At 47.8% G+C, this 13,654-nt stretch overlaps 1 protein-coding gene across 2 annotated transcripts in view; it reads left to right on the top strand.

Annotated features, from left to right (window-relative positions):
• The window catches only part of MMS19 (MMS19 homolog, cytosolic iron-sulfur assembly component), a 33,020-nt gene extending 19,408 nt beyond the window's left edge, over positions 1-13,612 (top strand). Inside the window, exons 9-31 of one of the 2 annotated variants that reach the window (XM_037497633.2) lie at positions 2,805-2,891; positions 3,309-3,383; positions 3,760-3,837; positions 4,387-4,525; positions 4,761-4,915; positions 5,148-5,226; positions 5,479-5,604; positions 5,766-5,847; positions 6,521-6,621; positions 6,721-6,870; positions 7,716-7,871; positions 9,285-9,384; positions 9,847-9,949; positions 10,094-10,162; positions 10,364-10,490; positions 10,971-11,071; positions 11,222-11,278; positions 11,427-11,613; positions 12,254-12,336; positions 12,457-12,621; positions 12,699-12,758; positions 13,042-13,142; positions 13,222-13,612. In XM_037497633.2, the coding sequence (XP_037353530.1) occupies positions 2,805-2,891; positions 3,309-3,383; positions 3,760-3,837; positions 4,387-4,525; positions 4,761-4,915; positions 5,148-5,226; positions 5,479-5,604; positions 5,766-5,847; positions 6,521-6,621; positions 6,721-6,870; positions 7,716-7,871; positions 9,285-9,384; positions 9,847-9,949; positions 10,094-10,162; positions 10,364-10,490; positions 10,971-11,071; positions 11,222-11,278; positions 11,427-11,613; positions 12,254-12,336; positions 12,457-12,621; positions 12,699-12,758; positions 13,042-13,142; positions 13,222-13,249 (2,409 nt within the window). In that variant the 3' untranslated portion in view covers positions 13,250-13,612. The remainder of the gene's footprint in view (positions 1-2,804; positions 2,892-3,308; positions 3,384-3,759; positions 3,838-4,386; positions 4,526-4,760; positions 4,916-5,147; positions 5,227-5,478; positions 5,605-5,765; positions 5,848-6,520; positions 6,622-6,720; positions 6,871-7,715; positions 7,872-9,284; positions 9,385-9,846; positions 9,950-10,093; positions 10,163-10,363; positions 10,491-10,970; positions 11,072-11,221; positions 11,279-11,426; positions 11,614-12,253; positions 12,337-12,456; positions 12,622-12,698; positions 12,759-13,041; positions 13,143-13,221) is intronic. The other variant, XM_037497635.2, reaches the window with a different exon arrangement.
• The last annotated feature ends 42 nt before the right edge of the window (positions 13,613-13,654 follow it).

Here is a 13,654-nt window from a genome sequence, read left to right on the forward strand (position 1 = left end):
GTCAGTCTGCCTGTTCTGTTCCCCGCTCTGGCTCTGGTGAATTCTCTCACCCTCCTGTACTTCTGACTATACCCAGTGCTTGTATAAATAAATAAATAAATCTTAAATAATAATAATAATTTAATTATTAATACTAGTAATGGGAAAATTAAGAAGTCACATGGGGAATAGTGAAGCAACCCAGAGATTAAACCAGGAAGTCATCACCACCCTTGACTGGAAGGACAAAGGGAAGAGTTGATGCTACTAGACCCCAGTACTGGGCTGAGAATTTTTGACAAAGACCACAGTGGCCCTGTCATCGGGAACTGGCACCATGGAGGCCAGGCTGCTGTGCTGGTACAGCTGAATTGGAAGGCTGGAGAGAAATCCCTAGTTTTTCCCTTCCCTCTGCCTGGCATTGTTCTACAAGTGCCTCCCGTTAGCTGCACCCAGGCCATTGTGGGCACCAGGGGAAACATATTCCACAGTGATGATGAGTGATCTGAGAGCAGAAATGACTGGGATAAGCACATTCTCCCAGTAACCCCTTCTATTGATTTTTTTTTTTTTTCATTTCTGCATTCATTCTTTGGATTTCCAGGGGCCTTTCGTTGTCATTGATGATGATCTCTGAATGTTTTTCTTTTTTTAAATAGCATTCTATTCTTGTTTAATTCATGGATGGATTACTTCCTTAATCTCTTTTTGAAAACATTGATACTAATTTTTAATATTTCTTTTTTTTTTTTTTTAAGATTTATTTATTTATTTATACAAGCACTGGGTACAGGCAGAAGTGCTGGAGGGTGAGAGAATTCACCAGAGCCAGAGCGGGGAACAGAACAGGCAGACTGACGAAATACACTGCTGAGAGGAGCAGCCGCAACAGGAGAGGTCTGTCACGCCATGTGGGACCCTCTCCGGCGGCCGGGGATCAAACCGGCGCTGCAGAGGCTGCCGGCAGCTTCTTAGCCCAGCACTCAACCGCTGCGCCACCAAGGGAGGCCCTAATTTTTAATATTTCTTTTCCCCACATGAGATTCTTGTTTCCTGCAAGCTTTGTTTTGTTTTGTTTTCATCTTTTTTTATTTTAAAGATTTATTTATTTATGCATACAAGAGCTGGGGTACAGGCCAGAGATGCAGGGGGTAAGAGGATTCACCAGAGACGGAGTGGGGAACAGAACAGGCAGACTGACTGAAATACACTACTGAGGGGAGCAGCGGGCGAGTCAGGAGAGGTCTGTTGCACCATGTGGGTTGCTCCCTGGCTGGCCAGGGGATTGAACTCGTGCTGCAGAGGCTGCAGATTGCTTCATAGCGCGGTGCTTAACCCCTTGCGCCACCAGGGAGGCCCCCCTTTTTTTTCCCATCTTTTTCAATTTATTTTGATCTCTGTTTTCAGTTATAGACTTTTCTCAGATGGTAGGGGCTGGAAAAATCTCAACACTCACCATTACATGACTTACACTCTTTGGTGTAGTACCAGGTGCTAAATCACAGTACATCTCCAAGACTAGAGATTTCGTCTTACCCTCTCCAGAAAATTAAATCTCCAGATGCTGTTGTAGTTAAGAAGAAGTAAGGAGGCAATCTCAGGGGTCAGTTCTCTTCTCTCACCCCAGTTCCTGATATACCTGGTACTGTCAGTTGCAAGGTTTTTTTAGGATTTTGTAGTGTATATTGGTAGTTAGTCAGCTTTCCCCAATCCTCTGAAGACTCTCTTGTCTTAGCTCTGCTAAGTCATTTTCTTCTTATCCATCTGCTTTTCAGCTTCTAAAATTTGTTGCTAACATTTTATTTTGTTCTCCTCAACCTTTAACTTTATGCTTTTTTTATTTAAAAAAAAAAGGAAAAGAAAAGAAAGAAAATCCCCTTACTGTATTTTTGGAGGGATTTCTAAAGAGGACAAGGAAAATCTATGCATGTTTTCAATCTGCCATCTTGATGCTTTTTATATTGCCAGAATTACAGCTTTTTATGAGTGTGAAAAAATAGAAATGCCCATTAAAAGGGGTTTATTTAAATAAATTGTGACTCAACCACACAGTGAAATAGTATCAGCCACTAAAACTGTTATGAAGGAATAACTTAATACCATAGAAAATTTCCGAATGGGCCTCCCTTGTGGCACAAGGGGTTAAGCACCACACTATGAAGCAATCTCAGCCTCTGCAGCACGAGTTTGATCCCTGGCCGGCCACATGGAGACACAGATCTCTCCTGTCTCGAGTTTGATCCCTGGCAACCCACATGGAGACACAGATCTCTCCTGTCTCGCCCGCTGCTCCCCTCAGCAGTGTATTTCAGTCAATCTGCCTGTTCTGTTCCCCACTCTGTCGCTGGTGGATCCTCTCTCACACACACACCCCCACCCCGCCTCTCTGGCGTGTACCCTAGCTCTTATATGCATAAATAAATAAATCTTTTTTTTAAAAATTCTGAATGTATTAAGCGAAAAATTAATTACAAACTATGTGTACAAAAAGGGTCACATTTATTAAAAGTATGTGTATTTTAAAGGGAGACTGTGTCTGCTAACTCATAGTTATAACTTACGGAGGAGAAAGTAATGCACCAAAGTTAAGGGTGTTTGCCTCTGAGTGGTGAGGTGATAGATCAGATAAAAAAATGAATGCCCAAAAAAAAGCAAAATATTTCCAAGAAACACATAAGAGCAAGCATGTCTTCCTGCCAGAACCTTACATCATACTATTCTGCCAGATTGCTTGTAACTATGACCTGGGGGGTCACCAGGTCAAGCCTGTGTCCAGTGGTCGTCCAAAATTTTGTACAAATCCATGACCTTTCTCCTTTTTCCAGCCACCTAATGATCCCCACGGTATCCAGAGAGAAGATCTCATCCTGAGTCTTCGAGCTGTGCTGGCTTCTACACCACGATTTGCTGAGGTGAGTCTAGCCAAGGTTAGGATAACTAGCCTTGGCCCATAAAAGGCTCTGAAGAAAGAACAGTAAAAGCATGGGGGGATAGGAAGCTCCAGTGTATATTTTAGGGATGACATTCTGCAGATGTCTTCAGACTTGTGTGCCAAGTATCTTCAGATCTTCAAAGTAGAAAATGTTATCATCTCCTTTCAAAACGGTAATCCACTCCCTATCTGGTGCTATCTTTTGAAATCCTGTAACTGCCAAGTAGCCCATTTTTCAGGTAACTGGAGGTCTGGCCCCAGTTTGGCAGGAAGGTTGGTTTAGCCTCAACTCCTGACTCAAGCATAGCTCCCTGATGTAGCACCTACCTGAGGACATGGTTGGCCTTGTGTGGCCACACTTCCCATCTCAAACTTCGGTTCTTTTTCACTCCCACAGTTCCTGTTGCCCCTGCTGATTGAGAAAGTGGACTCTGAGATTCTTGGTGCCAAGTTGGATTCTCTGCAGACTCTGGTGAGTGATTTTTCTCTTTCCAGGGTCCAGCTGCCTGTAGATAATTTAGGGATGCTAAGCAATTACAGATTTTTGAAGAGCCAGAGAATTAAGTAGTCCTCAGAAGAGTGATGACCAGGATCTGGGCCTATGTGTTGACCTAAAGCCCTAGCTGCATGTTGTGAAAAATGGGGAAAGACTGACCAGGTTCCCCTCATGCTCACTTTCCATCAGTCCAGGTGAGCTCCTATTTTCTTTGCCCAGGTAGAACTATTAGGAAGTCCTTCTGGTTTTTCTGCTGAAAGCCAGGCTCCTTCAGGTGCCACTGTGCTGAGCTGCCTGCATATCCCAGGAAGCCGGGGAGTGCAGCTAGCTGATACTTGTGCTTACTTGGCAGAACGCTTGCTGTGCTGTGTATGGACAGAAGGAACTGAAGGACTTCCTGCCCAGCCTTTGGACTTCCATCCGCAGAGAGGTGAGTGTCACTTAGATAAACTGACTACTGTTAACACAGTTAGCAGGCATGAGGGGAAAAAATACACTCTCCTTTTCCTGTTTTTGCTGTACCTGGCTATTCAGCAAGCAAGGGGAGGTTCCTTGCCATTCCTTCTAGTTGAATGGCAAGGGAAGTAGTCCCTGTGAAAGATTCAGCTGCTTGGTGATGGCATTTGATCACCTTTGTATATGTCTGCTTCCTGTTCTTCCTTGCTAAGAAGCCTAGGTCATGGTGCCCGTGGCACCAGACTGAGTAGAGGGATAGAGGAAGTGACTCATGATAGGAGATCCTAATAGCCACTGTTCAAAGTTGGCATTCTGTTTCCCAAAATGTATGTGTATTAATCCTAGTGCAACTAAGGACTTCTGAGAATATGCTAGTTGAGAAGAAATTCCCTTGAGGGCTCAATTTCCACTGCTCTCTCTCTCTCACACACACACACGCCCCTCCCAAGGAAATAGGCAGTAGTGGGTGGGGTCTCACCGGGTGCAGGCTCACCTCAGTAGCCATGGGATCCCTCCCTGACAGGTGTTCCAGACGGCAAGTGAGCGGGTGGAGGCAGAGGGCCTGGCGGCCCTCCGCTCCCTGACTGCGTGTTTGTCTCGCTCTGTGCTGAGGGCTGATGCTGAGGACCTCCTTGACTCCTTCCTCAGCAACATTCAACAGGGTAATGGGGTCGTGACAGCCAGAAAGGGGAGTGAGCACAACAGGGAGAAATTCCTTAAGAGCCAGTGGCTTTAGAACAAACTTGGGACTGAAGCCCTGCTTTGAATTGAAAACAGGTGAATGGGAGCTGCTAGTGAACTGCCCCAGGTGTCAGTGTCCCCTTTCTAAGAACTGCAGGGGAAGAATCAGGCCCCATTCGGCCTACTTCCCAGGTCTGTGATGTGCTGCCTCTCTAGACTGCAGGCACCATCTGTGTGAACCGGACATGAAATTGGTGTGGCCTAGTGCCAAACTGTTGCAGGCAGCTGCAGGTGCATCTGCCCGGGCCTGTGACCAAATCACCAGCAACGTACTGCCTTTGCTGCTGGAACAGTTCTACAAGCACAGTCAGGTAAGGGAGCGGAGCCTTTGGAGGCAGTGGTGGGGCCTGTGTGCTGACAGAGGGCAGACTAAGCATTGTGCTTGGGCCACATAAAAGCTTGGACTTTGCTCCATGAGCTGCTGCTGGTTCCCCTGTTCACTCTTTTTTCTGACACATAAAAGGATAATTCTCCCACTCCAGAGTAGTAGTATTGGAATCCTTTAAAATATTCCTTGAATCTGAGGTCCTTAAAACATTACAGAGCAACCAGCGGCGGACAATCCTTGAAATGATCCTGGGTTTCTTGAAGCTGCAGCAGAAATGGAGCTCTGAAGACAAGGGTAAGGTCACCGTCCAGGTGTGGTGTCCTAGGGCCTGCTGAGCACTACAGCTCTGTAAAGCGCACAAGCAACGAGGGCTACGGAGAAGTCTAGAGCAGGGCCCTGCTCTGAGGTTGGAGCACAGAGAACTCTTAACAGATAAGACCCGTATGCTTTTTCTCCTGTGTGCTGCCCAAGTGGTCTTCGTATCCAGATGAGTCAGAGCTGTGTAAGACAGGATTTCCCTCTAACCTGAGCTCTGTCTCTCCCTAGATGAAAGGCCTCTGCGCGGCTTCAAGGACCAGCTGTGCTCACTGGTCTTCACAGCACTGACAGACCCCAGCACACAGCTTCAGCTTGTTGGCATCCGTACACTCATGGTGTTGGGTGCCCAGCCAGGTACCCAAGAAAAGAAAAGGGGGGATTGGGCCCTGTCTTGTCATCTTCTCTCTTACATGGAGAGCAGCCCTGGCTCTCACTGCAACACTGGATGGTTGGAATTGAAGGGCTGTGGTGGCCAGAAAGGAAAGAAGGTGAGACTCATGTTCCCTCTAACACAGACCTCCTGTCTTCTGGGGACCTGGAGTCAGCAGTGGGTCACCTATACAGACTCAGCTTCCTGGAGGAGGATTCCCAGAATTGGTGAGAATCGGGGCCTCGCCGGTGGCGCAGCGGTTGAGCGCTGGGTTGCGAAGCTGCCCGCGGCCTCTGCGGTGCTGGTTCGATTCCCAGCTGCTCCCCGGCCACCAGAGGAGGGTCCCACATGGCGCACAGACCTCTCCTGCCGCCCCCCGCTGCTCCCCTCAGCAGTGTACTTCGGTCATTCTGCCTGCTCTGCTCCCCGCTCTGGCTCTGGTGAATTCTCTCACCCTCCCATGCTTCTGACTGTACCCAGTGCATGAAAAAACAAACAAACAAATAAATAAGTAAAACATGCCTCTATTAAAAAAAAAAAGTCAAAAAAAAAAACCAAAATTGGTGAGAATCTACAGCAGCAAGACAGAGCAAGCTATTCCTGCCTCTTTGTCAGCAGCAGCAAGGATCAGGGCTCTCTGCTCTGACTGTTGGCTCTCCCTAGGGAAGGCGGGCACTGTGCTTGCCTCTGGTTGCTAACTGTTTGGAGTATGGGGCTGCTCTCTCTCTCTTCTTGGGCATTCAGGAGCCCTGTCCAATTTAGTGGTATAGGTAACTTGAACCCACACTTCACAAAGTAGCCTCAGAAGCCCACTGTCCTGTGTCTAATCCCAGGCTTAATGGTAGGCCTAGGCAAGAGAATAGTAGGCTCAGCTAATGCTCATCTGCCCTGTGTCCTCAGCAGGGTGGCAGCACTGGAAGCATCGGGAACACTGGCCACTCTCTACCCTGTGGCCTTCAGCAGCCACCTAGTGCCCAAGCTTACTGAGGAATTACGCATAGGTATGTGTCTCAGCGTCTATGGTCCACCCCTTTGCAGAGTGGCTTGTGCCTCGTGCTCACCATCACACAGTAAAACTTTGTCCCCTGGGTTGTTTTCAGAAGAGTCGGATTTGGCTAGAGGGGATAGGCCCACCAGAAGCTCCCGGCATCTGTGTTGTCTGCAAGCCCTGTCGGCTATATCAACACATCCCAGCATTGTCAAAGAGACGCTCCCTCTGCTGCTACAGCATCTCTGCCAGATGAACAAAGGTAATTACCAGCATAGCCATCACAGAGCTGGGCTGAATGGATCCCACAGTTGGCTTCAGAGTTGCTGCCTCTGAGGCAGTGGTTCCAACAATGGCTACATATGAGTCCCATGGCAACTTGTAAAATACTGATGCTTGGGCCTCACTCAGTGCAGCTGTATCAATCCTGAGGCAGGGTGGATTTGGGCTACAGAGCCTGAGTGGTTTTAACATGGAGTCAGAATCAAACAGCACCACTCTAATGCTGTGCTACTCAAAATACAGTCCCAAGTCCCAGTCAGCATCACAGACTTACCTGGGAGCTGATTAAAAGTGCAGAATCTTTCAGGCATCACTGAACAGAATCTGTATTTTAATAGGATTTCAGGTAACTCATACCCACCCTCAAGTTTGAGAAGCACTGTTCCAAGGCCTGCATGACAGCAGCAGTTGCTACTGCAAATCTCTGCATGTTCACCAAGGGCCCTAACATCTAAGCTCCCTGCTTTGCACTGTAGGGCCCTTGTGGTGAATTCAGAAGTTGTTACATAGTAGAAGTAACCTGGGAAAACCCTACAATGAAAGCTAGTTTCATTGAGTCTTCACATCTTTATAAAATGGGAATGATGCTTCTAGGGTTGAGAAGAAAAATGAGAAAATGCATGCGATGCTTTTGTTGCAAAACCTGGCTCAAAATTTGAATAGATGAAAAAAGCAACCGAGAGAATGAAATGACTTGACTCTGTAATAAGATACTCTTGATCTCTTCAGTCACTCGTCTTTGCTTGTTCTTGGCCTCTGCTGTAGCCAAAATGCCTGGAAGCGCTATTCAGAAAACCTGACAGAGAACACTTTCTCACCACACAGGCAATATGGTTGCAGGACCAGCTGAAGTTATTGTCATCTGTCAGAGCCTCCAGCAGGTGGCAGAAAAATGCCAGCAGGACCCTGAGAGCTGCTGGTACTTCCATCAGACAGCTATACCTTTCCTGCTGGCCTTGGCTGTACAGGCTTCCATGCCAGGTGACTCCCCATCTCACCTCCTAGTCCTCCTCTGGCACTTTGGCTTCCATTAGTTAAACAGCACTGTCTCCCTTGGGGTATCACTGGTGTTGCATTTTGTACCTGCAGAGGCTTATATGGAAAATCTGTTGTCCCCCAGAATGAGATTTCACTTCAAGCAAAAGGTGCCAACCTGACCTAAATCTACTAGGGTTAGCAATGCTCAAAAGCACTCACATCTTTCTTCCTTCCTTTTCATTGCCATGTATTGGGTTGTCAGAAAAGTCCTTTTTTTCCCTTTGAAAAACAGAAAAAAATGTGTCAAGACTTTTCCGACAACCCAATAATTTAGTTAGAATTAAGTCATGAAATCAAGTAGGCCAAGTTGGGTTTGATCTTCAGCTTCAGCACCTGCTAACTTAGGCAGAGATAATTAGCCTTTCTCAGCCTCTATTTCCTCACATGTAAGAGATAAAAAGTATCACAAAATAGTTGGTAAGGATTAAATAAAATAATGTGCCTGGCGATAAGTATCCTATGCATAGTAGCTGCTAACATAAGATAAAACCATGTTGTCTCTTTATATATATATTTTTTAAGATTTATTTATTTATATAAACACTGGGTACAGTCAGAAGCACGGGAGGGTGAGAGAATTCACCAAAGCCAGAGCGGGAAACAGAACAGTCAGACTGACGATACACTGCTGAGGGGCGCAGCAGGCAGCAGGAGAGGTCTGCGCGCCATGTGGGACCCTCGCCCGGTGGCCGGGGATCGAACCTGCGCTGCAGAGGCTACGGGCAGCTTTGCAACCCAGCGCTTAAACTCTGCACCACTGGGGAGGCCCTCTCTCTTTATATTTTTAAAAGACTAAATGACTTCTGATGTTGAAACCTTCATATTGGCTGGCCTTAGTTTACAGTTTTGCCTAGTCTGAGGACTGCACAGAGTTTTCAAGAGCTCTTTGGCCTACACTGGACTACTCCTGCTCCTGAGGCCTTGCTGGTTAATGGGCTGCAGCACCACGAGAGGACAGGTTAAAGCTGTTGTGTGTGGCCTCCCTCGTGGTGCAAGGGGTTAAATCTCAGCACTGTGAAGCAATCCGCAGCTACCGCAGCACGAGTTTGATCCCCAGCTAGGGAGCTAACCCACATGGCAAAGCAGATCTCTCCTGTCTCCTGTCTCAGCAGTATATTTCAATCAGTCCACCTGTTCTGCTGCTCACTTTGTCTCTGGTGATCTTCTCACCCACCACCCACACCTCTGGCCTACACCCCAGCTCTTGTATGCATAAATAAATCTTTAAAGAAAAAAAACAAAACTGCTGTGTGGTCCCGAGAGTCCAGCCCCAGAGCCATGACGGTGAGAGGACCTAATCGTTTGGATGTCTGAGCCATAGTCATGGTTTGTGAGTGTGTGTGTTGGATTCCACAGAAAAGGAGCCCTCGCTTCTGGGAAAGGTGCTGCTGGAGGATGAGGTTTTGGCAGCCATGGTGTCTGTCGTTGGCACTGCCACCACACACTTGAGCCCTGCGTGAGTATACCCACGGATGTGGCTTGGTCCCAGGGGAAGGGTCGCATAGTTGGTAAAAGCAGCAGACAGCTGCCTCTGAGCTGTCCTTCTACCCAGATTTAAATGTGGAGGCAACTATTTCTTTTATAAGTTTAGCTGGCAAAATAAGGTGTTTTTTTTTAGCACCAGGGACTATGGGACTATGGGCTGCAGACGTATTGAGAATCACCTATGAAGCATTTTTCAAATCCACGCTGGGTTCTCTCACTAGTAAGCTCCAGAAGAATAGGAATTTGATGTGTCTGTTCATTGATGTATTTACACTAGGGCTGACAGGATGGTTCCTGTAATCTGTTCTGAATTAAGATTTGTTGGATGTGTGAATGTTTATGCCCTGGCTCATTGATTCCATGACTGTAACATGAATCCCAAGGCTGCTTTAGAACCCTGGCTCCTTGGTGATACCTAATGCTCTACCCTCAGCTTAGCTGCCCAGAGCGTCACTCACATTGTGCCCCTCTTCTTGGATGGCGACATCTCCTTTCTGCCTGAAAACAGTTTCCCCTGCAGATTCCAGCCATTCCAGGTAAGGGTCTGATGGATCAAATGGGGAGATTCTTGGGACTTCAGTCATTCAAAATTACTTTTTAGGTTACTCTAGGATGGGGATTGGGGCTGACCAGGCTGTAGCTGGCAGGACAGGCTTGATAGGGCTCTTTTTCATTTCTAGGATGGCTCCTCAGGGCAGAGACGGCTGGTTGCACTGCTTATGGCCTTTGTCTGCTCCCTGCCTCGAAATGTGAGTGAGCACATTTGGGGGAGTACCCTATTTAACTGGTTCCCTGGTGACTTCTGGGCTGGAATTTGTTCCAGGCTGAGCTCATCATCTGTTTTCCCCACTGGAGAAGTTTTCATTCAGCCTGGCCCCTGCTGCCACTTCTGGGTATCTGTTGGCGTTCAAGTGTTCTCTGGGTCCATTACATAGCCAGGTCTTCTGTAGGTGGAAATCCCTCAGCTGAACCAACTCATGCGGGAGCTTTTAGAGCTGAGCTGCTGCCCCAGCTGCCCCTTCTCCTCCACTGCCGCTGCCAAGTGCTTTGCAGGACTCCTCAACAAGCACCCTGCAGGTACTGGGGTGAGGCTGTGGGTCGGGAGCTTCCCTGAACCAGCTACCAGTAACTCCTGAATGCACTCTCATTCTCTTCCAAAAAGGAGCTTGCTAATAATAGGATAGAGTTCTCAGGGGACAGCACTTGGGACAAGAGTCAAGACCTGAATTGGGTGAAGCTTTACAGGACCCGTGAAGATAAGGGGGTACAAGCAGTGTTGTCTAGTTTTGTTATCCTACTCCCTAAAGGAGCGATTATGAATAAATCTTTATTAGAAGTAGACAACTTTTTCTTTTTGAATGCCAGCACTCCTGTGTTATGAGAAAACCATGCTCACAGACTGGTGTGGTAGAGCTGAGTGAGCAAAGTCCACAGCCAAAACGACACTGTTCTTTTCTAACAGCTGCCCAGGGACCTCTGCATTTCAGTGATTTACACCTTTGTTGTTAAAAGAGAAATAGGGCACCTTTGTATCAGCATTTCCCCTCTCCTTTTTAGGGCAACAGCTGGATGAATTCCTACAGCTGGCTGTGGACAAAGTGGAGGCAGGTCTGAGCTCTGGATCCTGTCGTCACCAGGCCTTTATATTGCTGCTCTGGGTAAGGAGCAAGAATGGATTCTGGTTAGACAGACAGTTAATGTCTGGTTAAAATAAAATTTGTCCAATTGACCTGGGATCACAAGCATGCGTCTCGGGTTCTGGGGCTGGACCGGCATGCCCTGACTGTTCTCATTCTCTCCAATTACAGGTAACAAAGGCCCTAGTACTCAGATACCATCCTCTCAGCTCCTGCCTTACAAACCAGGTAGGTCCTTTCTGGAGACAGGAGAACCCAAGACCTATCAGAACTTCCCTGTTGAATTCTATTTCTCCCACAAACAACAGCCATCCTCCTCTTTTGGGTATTTAAGGTTTTTCTCCCTGATGTACTTTAAAGACTCTCTTTTCTCCAGCTCATGGGTCTCCTGAAAGATCCAGAACTAGGCCCAGTAGCAGCAGATGGCTTCTCTCTGCTCATGTCTGACTGCACTGATGTGTTGACTCGTGCTGGCCATGCTGAAGTGCGGATCATGTTCCGCCAGCGTTTCTTCACGGACAACGTGCCTGCTTTGGTTCAAGGCTTCCATGCTGCTCCCCAAGGTGAGGGGAGTCTAAAAGTAAGGCCCCAGATAAACAGACCTCTCCTTTGCTCGGGCCACTCTGCCTAAAAGAAGTTAAGGAAGGACCCGAATGTTTCTTTAAAACTATACTGTGGGGCCTCTCTGGTGGCGCAAGGGGTTAAGCACCACACTATGAAGCAATCTGCAGCCTCTGCAGCACGAGTTCAATCCCCAGCTGGCCAGGGAGCAACCCACATGGCGCAGCAGACTCTCCTGACTCACCCACTGCTCCCCTCAGCAGTGTACTTTGGTCAATCTGACTGTTCTTTTTTATTTATTTATTTTTCAATCTGACTGTTCTGTTCCCCACTCTGTCTCTGGTGAGTCCTCTCACCCCCCGCATCTCTGGCCTGTACCCCAGCTCTTGTATGCATAAATAATCTTAAAAAAAAAAAAAACAAAAAAACTATACTGTGGTAAGCACCTGAAGGGCTGAACTTCCAGATTGTTGACCTACTCTTTTCCCTCAGTGGACATATATCTCACTTATTCTGGGCTTCAGGAACATTTCTTTTTAACCCCTTTGTAGGCTGATATCCCAGCTTTATCAGAAATTGGAGTTGAATTCTCACACTGTGTATCTGAGCTTTTTTTCCCCTAAGCTTTTCCATTTTTTACAGATGTAAAGCCCAATTACCTGAAGGGTCTCTCTCATGTACTTAACAGACTACCTAAGCCTGTGCTCTTGCCAGAGCTGCCCACGGTAAGCCTTGCAGTTAGAGCCTCTAAGCAGGAACCAAGCCGCTGTCCCCCAGCTGGGATAAGGGCTACAAAGGGGAGAAGAATGCCTATCTCATCATCCCCACCTTTTGTGACCCCTCAGCTGCTTTCCTTGCTGCTGGAGGCCCTGTCCTGTCCTGACAGTGTGGTACAGCTCTCCACCCTCAGCTGCCTTCAGCCTCTTCTACTGGAAGCGCCCCAAGTCATGAGTCTTCATGTTGATACCCTTGTCACCAGGTTTCTGAACCTCAGCTCTAGCCCCTCCATGGTGCGTTGAGCCCTAGCAACTTGGGTACCTGCGGGTCTCCTTCGCAGAACTCCCCTCACCTCCTTGCTGTGTTTTAGGCTGTCCGAATCGCGGCGCTGCAGTGCATGCACGCTCTCACGCGTCTGCCCACCCCCGTGGTGAGTATCTCGGTTGCCTGTCTCTGGCCTGAAACTTCTCAAAAAAGCCAAAGGGTTACCTGTTTTTCCTTAGTCAAGTGGGACTGACCACCCAGCTATGTGGCTGAGGTCTGACCTGCAGGGTACCAGTAGGCAGGATTTGCCTGACTACCAATGTAGCCATCCTGGCATTGTCACTAGAATCACTAAGGAAGAGGGCGAAGTTTAGTTGTAGAGCCGGAGTAGTGGCTCTTCTGGTTGCCGTGGTTGAGCAAGGCTAAGATCAGTTCCTCTAACTCCGCAGCTGCTGCCGTACAAACCACAGGTGATCCGGGCCTTAGCCAAACCCCTGGATGACAAGAAGAGGCTAGTACGCAAGGAAGCAGTGTCCGCCAGGGGCGAATGGTGAGTTTCTAGGTCATGGGGAGAAATGGGATTGAAAAGACCTTCAACACTAATGCTGCCAACATTCTTTTTGCTGCAGGTTTCTGCTAGGGAGCCCTGGCAGCTGAGCTGTTGGTCCTGGCTGAGACTGCCCTGACAGACAATCTGATCCGGAATTACTAATGAACGAGCCCCCTTGTCCAAGGCAGGGAGAACACTGACCTCTGGTTGCCTTTCCCACAGACACTGCACAAGTGCTGGGCCCCTGATGCATGGCTGTGCAAGAAACACAGGAGTCCTGATTTCTAATGGATCTGTGCAGTTACTAAGTGTGAGACTACTGTGTCTGAAGAAAGATCTTGGTCATGGGCTCTTCCACTTCATGTCAGGAAAGGGAGGTGTGCTGCTGAGGATGAATGCAGATGAGTGTGGCCCTGAGGACCAGAGATGGCGAGTGTTTGTGTACCTGCTAGAGAATAAAGATTTTTTTTTGGTAATGGGACTGTCAAATATCTCTGCCTTTGCACTTAGGT

The sequence above is a fragment of the Talpa occidentalis genome, unplaced genomic scaffold, assembly GCF_014898055.3.
Source record: "Talpa occidentalis isolate TD23 unplaced genomic scaffold, MPIMG_talOcc4v2.1 talOcc4.8, whole genome shotgun sequence".
NCBI classification, from domain to species: Eukaryota; Metazoa; Chordata; class Mammalia; order Eulipotyphla; family Talpidae; genus Talpa; species Talpa occidentalis.